The 17466-nt window shown below is 37.1% G+C and overlaps 1 protein-coding gene across 3 annotated transcripts in view; it reads left to right on the forward strand.

Annotated features, from left to right (window-relative positions):
- The window catches only part of LOC144974995 (uncharacterized), a 67959-nt gene that overhangs the window by 6777 nt on the left and 43716 nt on the right, over nt 1–17466 (forward strand). For all 3 annotated transcript variants that reach the window (XM_078918615.1, XM_078918614.1, XM_078918612.1), the window contains exon 2: nt 14154–14327. In XM_078918615.1, the coding sequence (XP_078774741.1) occupies nt 14162–14327 (166 nt within the window). In that variant the 5' untranslated portion in view covers nt 14154–14161. The remainder of the gene's footprint in view (nt 1–14153; nt 14328–17466) is intronic.

Here is a 17466-nt window from a genome sequence, read left to right on the forward strand (position 1 = left end):
GTTGATTAAATTTGGCAGAGATATTCTTTAACTAATTAATTGTCTATCAGTCTATTGATGTATCAAGTATAATTAAAATGTATCCATAATTTTGAAAGTTCTTATGATTAAAAAAAAAAAAGATAAATTTTACTTCATTTGCTTTATAAGAAATACAATCACCAGGAATTAAGAATGAAATACACCATCAAGAAAGCTTGTTTTGTGCCCTTTCAAGTGGTACTAAAATTAGCCACCTAGGTTCACAAATAAAACGCCATGGTGACCAAGACAGTCAAGGGCCAAAAATAAAGAGTTAGTTCCTAAAGAGTTTCACCTAACAGTGAGCCTATCGGTATCACTAGAAGACCTATAACCCTAATAGAAAAATTTAAAAATCCCCTGTTGAGCTGAGTAATTTTACAGATGTTTTATGTTGATTAAGAGAAATAGTACCCACATTTTGTTTAATGGCAAAAAAAAAAAAGTGCAATGAGTCTCAAAGAAAATGATGGGGTATGAATTGTACACTGCAATGTGCACATATTTTCAGGTATGATAGGCCATATTTTTATGGGCTCATTGTTGTAATGGCAATGCAAAATATTATTCATTCCAATTCAATCTTAATCCCTGTGACACGGTCAGGTCAATACCGGAAGTGCATAGATAAGTGGCTGTTGCTATAAAGTTACGTATGTAAACACAGGGTAACTTGTGCAGTTGATTTGTGCCAATATTGCATGTATGACATAAATAGCTGTTTACTTAATTTTTTGCAATAAATTGCTAACAAACTATGCATTTTCTGCAAGCTGAATGTTTTGTCTATTTAATAAATAAAAGCAAGATAAATAAGGACACTTCAAATTTATATTTTTTAATGATTTTTTTACATTAATAGTTTTTGCATTATAATACTAGGTACCACAATATACGTCATTTTTGTGGCAGAAAAAAACCTCTCTATATATTTTGCGTCACGTCGAGAAAAGGACTAATTTTAAACCGGGTCATTCAACCATTAATACTTCGGCCATTAAAAAACGTGCAGAGCTAAATTTGGTATCGTCTTAAAGAGGAAGGTTTCAGCTTTATTTCAACAATAAAAATTGGGCATTAAAAGTTGAAAAATGCCGTTATAAAACTTTACAACAGCGAAAAATCTCGACATATTATTGATGTAAAATTTGAACTGAGTCTGTCTAAAAGATATACATCTTATCTTTATTTCTACCAATTTGTTTTAATGAGGGTTGTTTAATGGCCGAGGTATCACATAAAAAAACCCCCCACCAAATCTTTGTTTTCAGCTTTGGCTGTGATCTGATTTTTTTTACCCTCATTGTAGTTTGTAACAGCACACAAAATGCAGTGAGAATGAGATCTCAAATTATTGACAAAAAGAATAGAGTTCACGAAAACCACATGAATATTTTATTAAAATATCTTCATAATTTATGTTTTAGATAGTTTAAAACAAAATAAATACGATATATTTTGTTATTTCAATTGACAACGGGTCGGTAAGTGTGTTTGTTTTAATGATGGAACAGCCTAAATAAATCCCTAATTTTTTCAGGTTTTATTAATCTGTAATTTTTTTTGGATGGCTTTCTAACCTTGGTTTTTATTGAATGACGTGTTGTTTTTATCAATTTATCAATGTAATTTTTTCATGTCTGGTTTGTCTCTCAATGATTATTTGTTGCTTAACAAAAAACAAGGGACGAATTTATACACACACTCTACACTCATGGCAGCCATGTTGTTGCTGTGACAAAATGATTGACCTTGTTAGAACTGAAGTAGATTTTTACTGTCGAAGGTGTGATGTCGTCTTTGAAACAATTGCATATGAATACCCACCACTTGTAGTTTATAAATAGACAAAAGACACACAACAGTGATGCCAAAACTCCGGTTTCACTGGAAAAAACTCCGGTCTGGAGCAAAAATTCCGGGCTCCGGGCAACTTCCGTCAAATTCCGGTGAGGTCAATTTGTTCCAAGGATACCCCCCCCCCCCCCCCCTTTCCAACCACCACATCATCATCATTGCCCCTAGTATTACACAACCATCATCACTACCACTACTACTGCAACCACCACCACATCATCATCACTACCACTACTACAACAACCACCACCACCACATCAGCATCAGCATCACATATACTACTGCAACCACCACCACCACATCATCATTACTAACACTACCACATCACTGCAACTACCACTACTACTACAACCACCATCACCACATCATCATCACTACCATCACCATTACAACCACCACCACCACATCATCATCACTACCACTGTACTACTACAACCACCACCACCACATCATCACTACCACTACTGCTACATCCATGACCCCACATTATCACTACCACTACTACTACACCACCACAACCACATCATCATCACTACAACTACCACTACCAAATCATCATCACTACCACTACTACTACAACCACCAGCATCACATCATCATTACCACTACTACTACAACCATCACCACCACCACAACATCGTCATTACCACTACTACTACAACCACCTCCACCACATCATCATTGCCACTACTACTACAACCACCATCACCACCACTACTACTATAACAACCACCACCACATCATCACTACCACCACCACCACCACATAATCATTACCACTACTACTACAACCACCATCACCACATCATCATCACTACCTGTAATACTACTACAACCACCACCACATCATCATCATCACTACCACTACTACTACAACCACCATTACCACCACATCATCACTACCACCACTACTACAAGCACCACCACATCATCACCACTACCACCACTACTATAACCACCACCACATCATCATCACTACCACTACTACTACAACCACCATCACCACCATATCATCATCACTACCACCACTACTACAACCACCACCACATCATCATCACTACCACTTTACTACTACAAGCACCACCACCACCTCATCTTCATCACTACCTCCACTACTACTACAACCAGCACAACCACATCGTTATCACTACCACCACTACTACTACTGCTGCTGCTACTACAACAACCGCCACTACAACATCATCATCATCACTACCATTACTACTACAACCTCCAGCACCACATCATCACCACGACCACTACTACTACAATACAACCACCACCACCACATCATCATTACCACCACTACTACTACTACTACAACCACCACCACCACATTATCATCACTACCACGATTACTACTACAACCACCACCACATCATCATCACTACCATTTGTACTACAACCACCATCACCACCACATCAACATCACTTCCACCACTACTACAACCACTATACCACCACCACATCATCAACACTACAACTACTACTTCAACCACCACCACCACCATATCATCATCACTACCACTACTACTGCAACCACCACCACATCATCATCACTACCACTACTACTTCAACCACCACCGTATCATCATCACTACCACCACTACTACTACTACAACAACCAATATCACATCTTCATCATCACTACCACTATTACTACAACCACTAACACCACATCATCCTCACTACCACCAGTACTACAATCTCTACCATCAGGTTTTGGCGCTTTACTTCATTTAAAATAAGGAAACTTTGGGTTTGTATTTGGCAATATGTTTATGTATCATAATTTTATTCTAATCAGTTATCTATTTAGAACTATACAATATGTAAACACAATGCCAAATACCATTCCAATTCCTTTTTCTTGTGTGTGGAAATTCCTCTTTCGGCATTGAAATTCCTACGAGTGGTGTCTGAAACTCCTGTGAGCCAAATTTAAAGTTGGCGTCTCTGCACACAATGATTTGTCCCAATATGTTAGAAAACTGAAAAAGCTTTGCTATTGTTGATTTTATTTTGGAAAAGCGGAACTTGTAATAGTTATAAGATTGAAGAAATAAGATTTCGATTTCGAAGTGCCACTTCGTTTTCTAACAATTTTTTTTCTAATCCTTTCATGGTAGTAGTGATTGACTTTGTATAGGAAGAGTTACTAGTGGCTAATGAAGCAGTATAGTTAGATAATCATTCTTTACACCATTAAAACTGGATCAAAATGGTTATTTATATGTTTGTGTTTTGTTTTATTTGTTTTGGTATTTTTTTTGGTATTTTTTTGTTTTAAATTGGGAAGAGATGTAAATTTAAGACGAGGAAAGAAGCAAAGAAAGAAATATTTTTTTTCAGTTTTGGTTTTGGTGAGATTTGCGATACCTCAGTTCATACAATACTCGCCTCTCAAGCAAGTAGTTAATCATCAATAATTGGGTGGCTAGAACTTTAGGGTTTGTGTCTGGCAGAAAGTACTTCTATTTCAGATTAGCATCTTATCTAATGGTAGCAGTTCATTCACAGGGTTCCCACTCGGTCGGGAAGTCGGGAAATGGTCTTGAATTTTTTAATTTCTTCAAGATTGGGAAAAAACAGTCTTGAAAATAAAAAGTCTTGATTTTTCTTGTCTGAGTCGGAAACTTTCAAATCGGGTGTGGTCATAAACGTGAAGTTTGATGTCTTACTATTTACTTATTAAGCAATGATGATAATCTTCCGCAGATTTTGGGAATTTCTCAGAAATTTTCTGCTGAATCAAACATTTTCCTCAAAATCACCATTAATGCCATTATGTCTTATGTCATATTTTGACACCTGTGCTCAGTCTCGACGGGCCGTGTTTATGACGTCGGGCCAGACAGAATGGCGCCAGATGTCACAGTTGATAAGAAGACCAGTGGTGTTCTTTGATTAGTTGATGGTTGAAGGGGAGGGGTCTTGATTTTTTTTCTCTGTTGTAGGTGCCTATTGCCTTTTTAATTTCTCTCTCTCTCTCTCTCTCTCTCTCTCTCTCTCTCTCTCTCTCTCTCTCTCTCTCTCTCTCTCTCTCTCTCCACATCCACGTGTGACTCATTCCTGTTATGCTTATAAAATTATGTCACATGACATAAGTTAACACATTTTTGGACAATTATTGAAATAAAACATTGAAAAACAACAAACACAGAGCATTGATACTATTCTGACAACAAAATGACATTTATTCTTTTACAAAAGGCATTCAGAAATCAGTTTTTGAAAACAAAGGATATTATTTGAGCAATCATCATCTCCAAAAATTTATGGGAAAATGACAAAAATAAAAATTGTTTACCATAGTCTAGGTATATGTGTTAAACCACCACAAATAATATTTTCTTTCAAGTATTATATATTTAGCATGAAAAACATGAAAAAGTCATTCTTAACAGGAATGAGTTTGTGTAACAGGAATGAGTGGACGTAACAGGAATGAGTAATTACAACATATTTATTTGAAAGGATAATAAATTCAATACGCTTAGTGATTGAAACTCAGAAGGGGAACAAAATGGTTAGAGCGCCAACACAATGATTTGGGGCTTATGTTGGTAGAGACCCAAAAAAGAGCACCAACATTGTTTGTTTACTTATTTCTAGGTTGAATCAATTTATTCAGGATAATTCTTTCGTGGCAGTTCGGAATGTTTGGATAAACAGACAAAAGAGGCATTTTTAAAACACTGGAAAGAGCAAGAAGCTGCCACATACCCATGAATGATTTTGGTTTACTTAATGACATAATGTCCAGTTTGAACAGCTCTTCCAGGGCATCTTTATCACTTATGTGAACATCGAGAATATAATGGTCCGAGTTTGTGACAAAATTCAACAAATGTCTGGATGTTGTCATTGAGTGAAGCAAAGTTTGAATCTGACAAATAATGGTCCTTGTGTAAAGCCAGCTCTTATTTCGATCTTACTCGTATTACACTGCACCACAGGCAGGCAGGCAATCCCCATCGGCCCTCGGCTTGACTGGAAATAACTGTTTCCCATCACACAGAGATCTAGGTATATATCATTTGGAATGAAATGTGTAAACCTGTTGTCAATACCAATGCGAGTTTTGATTACACTTCTGCTGGCCCCAACTATTTCACAAACACTTAATTTTCACATTCATCAATCACTTCATCAAATGATTTGCATTCATTCGATCTTTTGATAAAACCATTGTAATCGATTTCAGTCGGCATCACCTTAATGTCAATGTCATCTTGGTCATGGTCATCACTTGAGTCACTGTTTAAGTCAACCGGCTGGGTGGGGATCCTGACCTCCCATAGCGGGCAGGGAGGTACATACTGTGTCTTCTATCCCCTTATATCTGTTTTCCAACATGCTTTCTGTCTTTGTCTTGGAATGAGATTATTTGTTTTTTTCCTGGCCCTCGTCAGAGTCCTGGCTGGGAGGGAAACAGTCAAATGCATAATTATTGTTTTGGGAGATGATATTTTTTTCCTTGTACATCATCTCTCTGTTATGTATTATATTATATATGTTATTTTTAATGTATAATGTAAGCATTTGAGTGTATTCCTCTTTGTTGGATTTTGTGCTTGTGTCTGGATGAGACTTATAGGTGATCTCAAACTAAGTACATTGGTGGTATGCTCTTGGAATCTTCATCTGATCCCATTCTCCTTTGTCTTACTTTCTCTTTGGTGCTTTAATTGTAATTCTAGAACTTTTTACTATCCCATTTTCTTCCTTTTTACTGGCGCTGATATAACTTAAATGTGTTGCAAGCGCCGTAAAACCCTTAAAAACAAAAAACAAGTCAACCAGTGCAACTTCAGACATGTCTCCATCATTACCTTTGAAAACATGTTGCTTCAAATCACTTTGTAGAAATGAATGAAAATTTAATTGATGTGACCAACAACATTTTTGAACATTCTTGATTCCTTTTCTCCAAAGCGCTGAAGTGAATATGTTAATGTTATCACATTTTTTACATGCACATCTTTTTCTGTCCATTTTTTCTTGGAGTAACAACCCAAAGTAGCTTAAGTCGGTAGAATGAAGAAAATGACACGTATGGGTTGCAAGAGATGATCACTTGTACATATGTGACATTGTATCACATAATAGTCTTCTTTGTTTCTTGACTTTATTTCTTGTTATTGTGTTTCTCTTTCCTGGAGCTAATTTAGAAGTGTCACCTTTCAGGAAAAAATCTCTTACTATTTGACAAGATCTGGAAATTTTGGAGGCATTAGACGTCATTTCCGAATTTTCCCAAGAGTTTATAATCTTTTGAGATTCATACCAGCTGCCAAATGTTTCACGGATTTGTACATATGCCTTCTGTTCCTCAAATGTTTGATGTCTTATAGGAGTGCAAAAGGATATTGTAATGTTCTTTTCACTGAATTTTTGCCACCTTTCTTGTTTTTTTTTGCTATCTTTCAAAAGTTTTCTACTTTTTGATCGGGGTGTCAACGGAAGTTTGTGGTTTTTTTTAATGACCTGTCCAAGCGCTTTTTGTACTTTTTGGGACGAGAAAGAGAGGACAGCCTTTTCACTTCTTCAAGACTTTGGTTTTTCAACATTTAGGTTTCATTGGCTGTTTTAGTAGCTTGATATCTTTGACAAGAGAGTGGAGATTTTGAGTGTGAGGATGGAGTGTAACTCAGATCAAGATTTTGCTGTTTCCGGTTTGTAGCGTGTGTGTGGTAGTTTTTTTTATCCAATTCTTTCTCTGTTTGCATTGTTCTCTTGGTGTCTTATCTTTTATGGACTTTGTCTTTCCACTCAATTTGTCACTCTGATATTTGTCTTGTTCTTTTTTAAGATTAACAGCACGTCGAATAGGATCTCCATCTCGTCTTTGACGGTAAAGTCGTTGATCTCGGCTGATGTCATGGCTTGTTTGGCCTTAGTGATAAGAAAACAAAATAAAGCAATCGTTGCAACAAAGATATGACCCTTGAAAATGAACAATAATATCAAGTTACATTTCGCCACCCTCATTCCTGTTACAAAACAAGGTGTAACATGAAATAAAGTCAAGAAACAAAGAAGACTATTATGTGATACAATGTCACATTTGTACAAGCGATACCGGGCCGTTAAAATCATAGTAATCATCTAAAATGTATCTGAGCCTAACAGGCAACAAACTATGTTTGGACATTAGCATTTGGTACTGGCAAGGTAACTTTGCAATAAAAATAATCTTTCAGCAATGGAAGAAATTAATATGTATACAATAAAAATTGTTTTTAATGGTCACTTTGTAACCATGAATGTTACCACTTAAATTGACATAGGCCTGTAACACTTCAGTGGTTTACAAAACACTTTACCAAACACATCCTTATGAAACAAAAGAATATGCTACGAATCATTAAACCATGTGGAGGCGCCGTGGCCGAGTGGCTACCGAAAGGGACTCCCGACTGGGAGGTACCAGGTTCGAAAACCCCCACAACCATAGAGTGGTGTCCTTAATCAAGGAAATTAATTCTGGTTGCTTCACTTTGCTTCATCCATGTGTATATTATGGTATCAGTGATGCTGGGGAATGTAATTTGCAATGGACCAACATCGTATTCATAATCTAAATGTCTGTTTCATGCTACAGAAACAGGGATAAGCTCTGGTTCTATAGGCCATTGTGCTCCAAAGGACTTAGTTACAAAAAAACGTGTGTTTCATTTTATGAAAGTTCACATTCCTCTTTCCTGTTACTCATTCCTGTTACGTTTTCCTCATTCCAGTTACATCCCTCATTCCTGTTACAAAACCAGGTGTAACAGGAATGAGTGTAACAGGGATGAGTTTATCATCGCTTCGATCATACTATCCCTAAAATATGCTTTATTCCAACATTAAAGTATGACTATTATTTAGAGCCTTAAAAAAGCTATATACTGATACTTTTTACTTTTAATACAATTTCTAATTTAAATAACATGCCCTGGTAACAGGAATGAGTGTCATGGTCTAATGTTGAACATTACTCACTATTCTTGAAGCGGTTTTGACCTTGAAATCACACTGGATGAAAAAAACATGTGTTTGTAGTTTCGGCCATGATGGAAAAGGGGCAGCTACGGCGAAAAAACATTGTTAATTGCACTTCTATTGTTTAAAGGATTTTAATTGGTTAATTTTCAGTGCCGTTACAGGAATGAGTGACCCCCTTGGGGACAAACTTTAATAATATATAATAAAACTTTAAAAAGTCTGATTGTTACAAACTTTTATGAGGTAGTTAGAAGATGGCAATTGCATCAGCTGCATTCATAGATGTATACAACAAGACACTCCATTTTGTTAAGAATTCGACTTCTAGCCATCATCCAAAAAAAAGGACAGGGTATTTTCCTCTACCCCCGTCAATACAATGTGTCATATATATCCTGAATCTCTCTCGATTTTTGTTTTTTTAATGTTTCATACAAGTTAGTAATGTGTAGTGAGACTGTGTAAGCAAGTATTTGCTAACAATATATGCATCACATATTTCAAAGAGCCAATTATCGTCACAGGACAGGAATTTGGCAGATTTTTGAAAAAGGCCGATATATGTATTTGAAACAAAAGTTCAGTCAATACAAAAATTTAGTTGTGGAGAAATTATTGGTCTTGAAAAAAAATTTGGCAGTCTTGAATTTTGAAATGGGTTTTGAGTGGGAATCCTGCATTCAGTAACACAGAAATCAGGATACAGTCACGTGTCATAGACCTTAAGGCTCTAAAAGACTTTGGGGTGGTAGGGGGTTGAGGGCACAAAAGACACACCTGCTGGGCACAAGTGCATGATCCCTTATAAGAGGAAAGCACTCCACTGTATATATCGATACCCTCCTAATAACATACAAAGAGACGATTTACAGTGGAAAAATCATCCTCCATAATAGGAATAATACATTTTACTGCACCCTTCCAGTTAAGGATACCAGAGAGGGTCAAGGCAAAATCAAGCAATATAATTACCAGATAAGCCCATAAAGTAGCATGGAAGTGAAAATAGACGTTGCGGAAGTAAAGACACGATGTCTTGGAATTATTTCAGTTTTTTAAGAGGTTGATTTATTATCTTATGCTGCTGGTTCGAACATCGTGCTTATCATTCATGATTTCATGTTGAATTTTGAGAAGGAAATATTGATTTTACTAAAAGTTAAGATGATTTTTTAATTCAGCAGGTCCGGTTTCCTATAACGTGTGATATTTTTCTTCTATCTGCATTATTTCGAGAGATATTTAATCTTTTATATATTTTGCTCATGATTATAGGTATTTTTCTGCCAACATGCAAAATTGCGTGTTTCCTGATGTTCACTTCTTTATTTTTCAAAGACCATTTGAAGAAAATGTCTGAATAAAATTGGAGTAGTCTCTAACCGTTGACGTGAATTACATGTCGTTTTGTATGATTATTATGTTAATATAGTATATGGAATATGCTATTTCGTCATGCTGGAGGCCAAAACATTTATTTCCGGGGGAATTTCAACAGACTATAGATTTATGAAAAAATTGTGTCTGGTTCAATCTTGTTATCTTTCATTTATCTAGTCACTGTGCTTTAAAAATGTGTTTCACAAGTATGATAAATGCTTTTGGTGGTTAGTTACATGACGTCAAAGTTTGAACATTTTCTTGCATCAATTGGCAAGCAAAAAAATTCTAAGTTCTTGAAAAATGAATTTGCTTTCAATTTCTTATTTATGTATGGATTTTCAAAATGTAAAAAGTGTTTTCCATGACTATCAGAATGCTTTATGAATATAGTAAGAAAGATCAATTTTAGATATTTATAAATTGTTTCTTGTGGTACCTAATAATACCCTGGTCTAAAAAAACAAACAAACAAAAAAACTTGAGTCTTTATATAGCGCAATATCCACTAACCATGCTCAAAGCGCTTTACATAAGACAATTAGACGACAGTATATGTGGTTTTCTCATTAGTAGATGTACATTTTTACAGTAAAAAGTATGTAATAGTAATAAACAGAGTAAAGGGCATAGAATCCTACTTACCCCATAAAATAATCCAAATCTGAATCACATGTTACCAATAATCCAATTGTGAAAGTACACTTTAAAAAAAAAAATACCTTCCTCTCTGAGTCCCTGTTATGAAACAGGTTGCAGTCTTGAGTCTGCCAGTGACCTATTACAAGGTTTTAATCCCCAAAATGACTGATGGGAGCCCTGAAAAGGATTGATGGGTAGTCCTGAAAAGGATTGATGGGTAGTCCTGTAAAAGACTGATGGGTAGTCAAGTCCTGTAAAGGACTGATGGGTAGTCCTGTAAAAGACTGATGGGTAGTCCTGTAAAAGACTTATGGGTAGTCCTGTAAAGGACTGATGGGTAGTCCTGTAAAGGACTGATGGGTAGTCCTGTAAAAGACTGATGGGTGGTCCTGTAAAGGACTGATGGGTAGTCCTGTAAAAGACTGATGGGTAGTCCTGTAAAAGACTTATGGGTAGTCCTGTAAAGGACTGATGGGTAGTCCTGTAAAGGACTGATGGGTAGTACTGTAAAAGACTGATGGGTGGTCCTGTAAAGGACTAATGGGTAGTCCTGTAAAAGACTGATGGGTAGTCCTGTAAAGGACTGATGGGTAGTCCTGTAAGGGACTGATGGGTAGTCCTGTAAAGGACTGATGGGTAGTCCTGTAAGGGACTGATGGGTAGTCCTGTAAAGGACTGATGGGTAGTCCCGTAAAGGACTGATGGGTAGCCCTTACAAGGGCTGATGGGTAGTCCTGTAAAGGACTGATGGGTAGCCCTGTAAAGGACTGATGGCTAGTCCTGTAAAGGACTGATGGGTAGTCCTGACAAGGGCTGATGGGTAGTCCTGTAAAGGACTGATGGGTAGTCAAGTCCTGTAAAGGACTGATGGGTAGTCAAGTCCTGTAAAGGACTGATGGGTAGTCAAGTCCTGTAAAGGACTGATGGGTAGTCAAGTCCTGTAAAGGACTGATGGGTAGTCAAGTCCTGTAAAGGACTGATGGGTAGTCCTCAAAAGGACTGATGGGTAGTCAAGTCCTGTAAAGGACTGATGGGTAGTCCTCAAAAGGACTGATGGGTAGCCCTGACAAGGGCTGATGTACTAGCCCTGATCTCCATTCTCATGACAGTGACCCTCTTTCAGTCGCTTGAAGCCGCGCTTGTAGTCCTTCACACTGTGGTAGAGCTCAAAGCAGGGGTCAACGTGAAGTCCCATATTTCAGATCTGACATTCATAGTGAGATGAAAGTCTCTTGCCTGGCTCCATGCAAACGATGCAATCCCTCTGGGGATATTTTTTCTTCTGGCTGAGCTTTGGAACTATTGAAGAGGGAAAGTGACGAGCTGTGAGGTGAAAGATAACTGAGTCTTCAACATCAATCCGGTTGGTGCTGAGGCATTGGGGGATGGGGGTCCACTCCACCAGCTGCACAATGTTGTTCTTTCAAATGATACCATTTGTATTGTTGCATTTTAATTCTGGATTTTGAAAAGGAGGCAATTTTATGAACCCCCCCCCCCCCAAAAAAAAAATTGAATTGGAGTCAAACCCTGCTTTGACCACTGTTCTAACTAAAAACTGGAAAAATTAATATCCTTTTAACCAACATAATCAGAATAATGACTAAAACAAAAACAAGTAGTTTCATAATGTTTTTCACTCGAGAATTACAATTAATTGATTTCATTTCTCCATTATGTTGGAAAACTGAAAGAGAAAAATACCAGGTTATCTATTACTTTGGTCTGCTAGACCCATCATGTTTGGTATGAAATGAAAGATAAAAAAAAAAAGAACTATCTTGCCGTTAAACTGCTATGGCCGATACATTTTGGTCAGAAGTAGAAAAAAGTAATTAAGTATGAAACCGAGGGGGTTTGACCATGGCAGTCAAAGGTTAAAATAAAAAAATTGCACATGTGTCGGCTGTGGTAGTCAGTGAGTTAAATGTAAATTTTACATTAGCACAAAAAAACCCCCAAAAAACAAGATTAGTTTTCCCTTTTACTTTTATAGCTTTAGTGACTCTATTGTGACTACTAATATGCTGGAGGGATATCTAGTGTTACGTTAGGTGTCCATTAGAGCGATAGCTAATAATATGCAGTGACTACATTGATGGTGCCTTGAATGTAGCCTGGCCCCACCCGGCAGACTAGGTCCACAGAGCCGTGAATGTAGCTTGTCCTGTCTGGCTAGGTTTATGGCATTCAGGCTTGCTTCGTTTAAGACTTTTCCATATCTATTTAAAATGTTTTGTGTCGAGTTATTGCCATTTTTCAAGTTTCAGTCGTAATCTTTTCAAGCATTTCGTTTATCCAAATTGTTTCTCACATCATTTTCTTTTATTTAGTGAGTAAACAGCCTTTTCCAAGGACTCAACTATGCGCTGAGTGAGGCTCAAACTCAGGACCTTCTGGTTCGAAGGCGAGTGTCACACCACAAGACCACATAGCCGCATTGATAATTTTGAACATGCAGAAAATGGTGGAAGATTTTGGGTTGTCTTATTGATGTGGAAGTTTTTATTTCTATCTTAATACCAGAGTTTTCATTCAGTTGACTTTCTTTTTCCTTTCTTTTTATTTTTTATTTTTTGTTTTTTTTTTTTTTGAGGTTCTCATGTAGGTGGAAGATGTTATTATTTTCCTCGTATCTCTTAACATTGGGGTTCTTATTAAAGATGTCTCTTTTTTTGTTGTCCCAAACCAATAGCCAGTTTAGTTTTTATGCTACTTGGAGTTTTCATGTGGATTTCTCCACATTAAATTATAACTCTGTAGTAATTTGGTCAAGCATCCAAGTATCACAACCTGACATACATTTGTCAATCAGAGAACTCTCTCTCAGTCTCTCTCACACACGCTCAATCTCTCTCTCTCTCCCTCTCTCTCTCTCTCTCTCTCTCTCTCTCTCTCTCTCTCTCTCTCTCCTTCTCTCTCTTCTCTCTCTCTCTCTCTCTCTCCTCTCCTCCTCTCTCTCCTCCCTCTCCTCTCTCTCTCTCTCTCCTCTCTCTCTCTCTCTCTCTCTCTCTCTCTCTCTCTCTCTCTCTCTCTCTCTCTTTCTCTCTCTCTCTCTCTCTCTCTCTCTGTGTCTCGGCGAACAAAGCAAGATACTCCAATTTTACTTTTGATTTTTAATGGTATATGTAATCACTTTAGGCATTAAATTAATTTTCATTTGGTAAAATGCACTAATATTTTTACCGTGTTAACTCACAAATTTTTTGCTAAGCTTTCATCCATGAAATACTTTGATATTTACAAATGTGCCATTCCCAGATTATAAAATGACAGAAAACTACAGCAGGAGTTTGCTTCGGATTTCTGTTGCTCAGATTTGCCAAAATTTAGGCTGGAATTCTGCTCAAAGTTCTTCCCTTGAAGTTTTGACTGATGTATTGGAACGATACCTGCTCCAGTTGGGAGGAATTTGTCATAGATACAGCCAGCAGTGTGAGTCCTTTGTTCTTAAGACACAGAAACATAATGGTAGTAGATTGAAAAATTATTTGTATTAAAACCCTATGCAGTTTCACTTAGGCAAAACTGACAAAATAATGAATAGATGTTTAAAATGTAATACATTCATAATGCTGTGAAATGGAATACACTCAAGTACATTTCAGCCCCTGGATAACGTCATCGCCTGAGACTGGAAAATTATGTTGTTATCCAGGGGTGTCATTATATATTTTCAGAAACAATTGGTGATAGCCTCATTGTTATTCCCTCTATGATCAAGGTCAAGCATGTTATTTACATAACTTTGATGTTTGTTTCTTTGTTCTTTATGTATTTTCTTTTTGATTCATTCAAGTCATGGTCATTATATAGTTTTGCTTTGTTATAATGCCTGTGTTTTTGACATATTAATAGTTTAATTTTCGATGTGATCTATGGTAAATAAGGTCTGTCACTGATAAATTTTGAGGGAATTTTTAATTGAAGTCTTTTAAGAGCTTTGAAAAATGTTTCCAAGATCTATGAGCGTCATTGTTGCAAGCTTGGTTTACGAAAGGAGAGTAATTTTCATTAAGGCTATTGTTAATGGCGACATGTCCCATTTGTCATAACACGATTGTTCTGAGAGCCTTTCATTTAATTTTGTCTTTCAATGTCAAGTCGCACAAACATCGAGATCACTCATGCCCGGAGCTGTAGAGAATAATTGTATGAGATTGAGGCATGTTATTAGTTATTAGCATTGGGTCAAAGGTGTTAGATTTTTTTTGGTAAGTTTGTTGACTACCTGTCCTAACCCGGTTATACCATTGGGGACATGGTCATGCCCATAACAAACTCAGTAGAAACAGGGATCACCACAGAAAGGTGCTGTTATGGACACAATAATGCCTAAGAGGCCATATGCAATAATGTCTGTCAGACAGGATTACGCAGCGATCAATGCACCTGGAAATGAGAGGTTTTGGATTTGAAATGCACATCTATTTCCTTTCAGCAAGCGGGACATCTGGCCCAAACCTTGCAGCTCCTCAGAATGTTTAGTGTTTTGGTCCTTGTGAAGGATGGAGAAAATTTTGATACTGCCATGGATAAATTGGAGTATAATTTCAATATATATATAGCACTGAAAGTTTTGATTAGAAATTCCTTCAGCTTTCCTCAATTCAGGAGTGGTTTGCACTATGCAAATTTGTTGATTTTCTTGGGGTGTTGAAGTTTCAAAGGCATGCTCACTTCATATTAGGACTGCTGACCATCCTTCACCCAAATTGTGAATGTGAACATGTGTTCAGTCAAGTGAGGAATAACAAAACTGATTTCAGGGGATCCCTCAGTACAGATATATTGGCAAGCCTTCTAATTGTAAAATCACTCTTTCCCTTACAATGAAACTGTTTTTGTATCAGATTTTCTGAAGATGGCAAAGGCTGCTACTAAGTAGCAGTTAAACCCCAGTAAACTCCTGGACTTTTTTTATTGTTAGGCATTAAGCTGTGATGTACAGTTTAAAAGGTAAGTTGTGGTTTATGTAATGATTACATAAGGGCCTTGAAGATGAATTATTTCCATTATGGTTATGATATTGTGCTGTGTTGAGTCGAAGTAATGGGTCTCGTTGGGATGTTCTGTTTTTGCTCTTGAAAAGTTGGCCACTATGTAGATATCAGTAGAGAGTGAAGCCGGGAATACAGGATTTGGAAATCAGATCAGTGCAGAGAGAACCCAGAATGGTACTTCATGTTTCCAAAACCTACTGAAACCTTCCAAATTTATTTGAAGTGAACAGGCAGGGATGCCACTTTTCCGGTTTTAGCCGGAAATCCGGTTTTTTTTACCACCAGCCTGTTTTAATCCGGAACCTCCGGTTTTTGTCCGTCGTCACTATTCAAAAAAAAAATAATTTTTTTTTAAAGAAGAAAAAAATCGCGATCGAGATTTGAGCCGGAACTTTTTCGCCGGGTGAATAATTTGGGCTGTCACCGCCGGTCGAATATTTGGGCACCTAAATGGTAGTTAATCTACGCCAATCCCCATCACAATTCCTCCTTTTTAAAAAAAAAATTATAAATAAACAGTGATTTTGAGAATTTCTCAGAAATTTTCCGCTGAATTTGCCGTGTCAAACATTTCCCTCAAAACCACAAAATCACCATTATGTCTTATGTCATATTTTGACACCTGTGCATTAGTCTCGTGAAATTTATTGACGGTCCCGTTTTTATGACGTCGGGCCAGACTATATGGCACCAGATGTCACAATTGACACAGACGACAGTGGTGTTCGTTGATGGTTGAAGGGGAAGGGGAGGGACAAATCTCTCTCTCTCTCTCTCTCTTTTTTTTCTCTCACACTTTTCCTCTTTCCCTTTGCTTTTCTTTCCATTTCTCTTTTCTTCTTTTTTTTTTTTTTGATATAGAATTCCTAAGATCAATTCATAAATTATTCTGGTAGAGAAGTCTCTCTCTCCTCTCTCTCTCTCTCCTCACTCTCTCTCCACTCTCTCTCTCTACCACTACTACAACCACCACCACACCATCATCCCTAGCACCACTACTACTACAAATAACACCACATCATCCCTACCACCACTACTACTACAACTACCACTACATCATCATTCCTACTACAGCTACTACAACCACCACCACACAATCATCCATACGACCAGTACTACTATAATCACTACCACATCATCCCTAACACCACTACTACTACAACCACCACCACATCATCATCCCTACTACAACCACCAAATGTAATTATACTTTCAACTTTTGAAATTCTCCGAGTCGTGTCAGAAATTGCTGCGAGACAAATTTTGGATTACATCTCAGTGAATTTGAGTGAAGTTTAAATTTATAGGTTATGGTTGCATGGTGGGTCATGAACTTCACAATGAAAAATTTTCTCCTTTTATGTGACCAGTCATTCTCACCCCTGATAGCTATTGATATTGATTTATCTATATTTTGTTTTCAGCACCTTATTTTATCAATTTGAAAACTGTTAACTCTCCTTTCTTTTGTGTGTTATTTGCTCTCAATTGCAATAATAAGTACTGAAACAATATTCCAAATTTGATATTTTACAAAGCCCTTGACGTTGATTTGTATCTCGTCCGCGCAA

The sequence above is a fragment of the Berghia stephanieae genome, chromosome 6 (genome assembly GCF_034508935.2).
Source record: "Berghia stephanieae isolate SIO BIC M18660-M18661 chromosome 6, UCSD_Bste_1.3, whole genome shotgun sequence".
Taxonomy (NCBI): domain Eukaryota; kingdom Metazoa; phylum Mollusca; class Gastropoda; order Nudibranchia; family Aeolidiidae; genus Berghia; species Berghia stephanieae.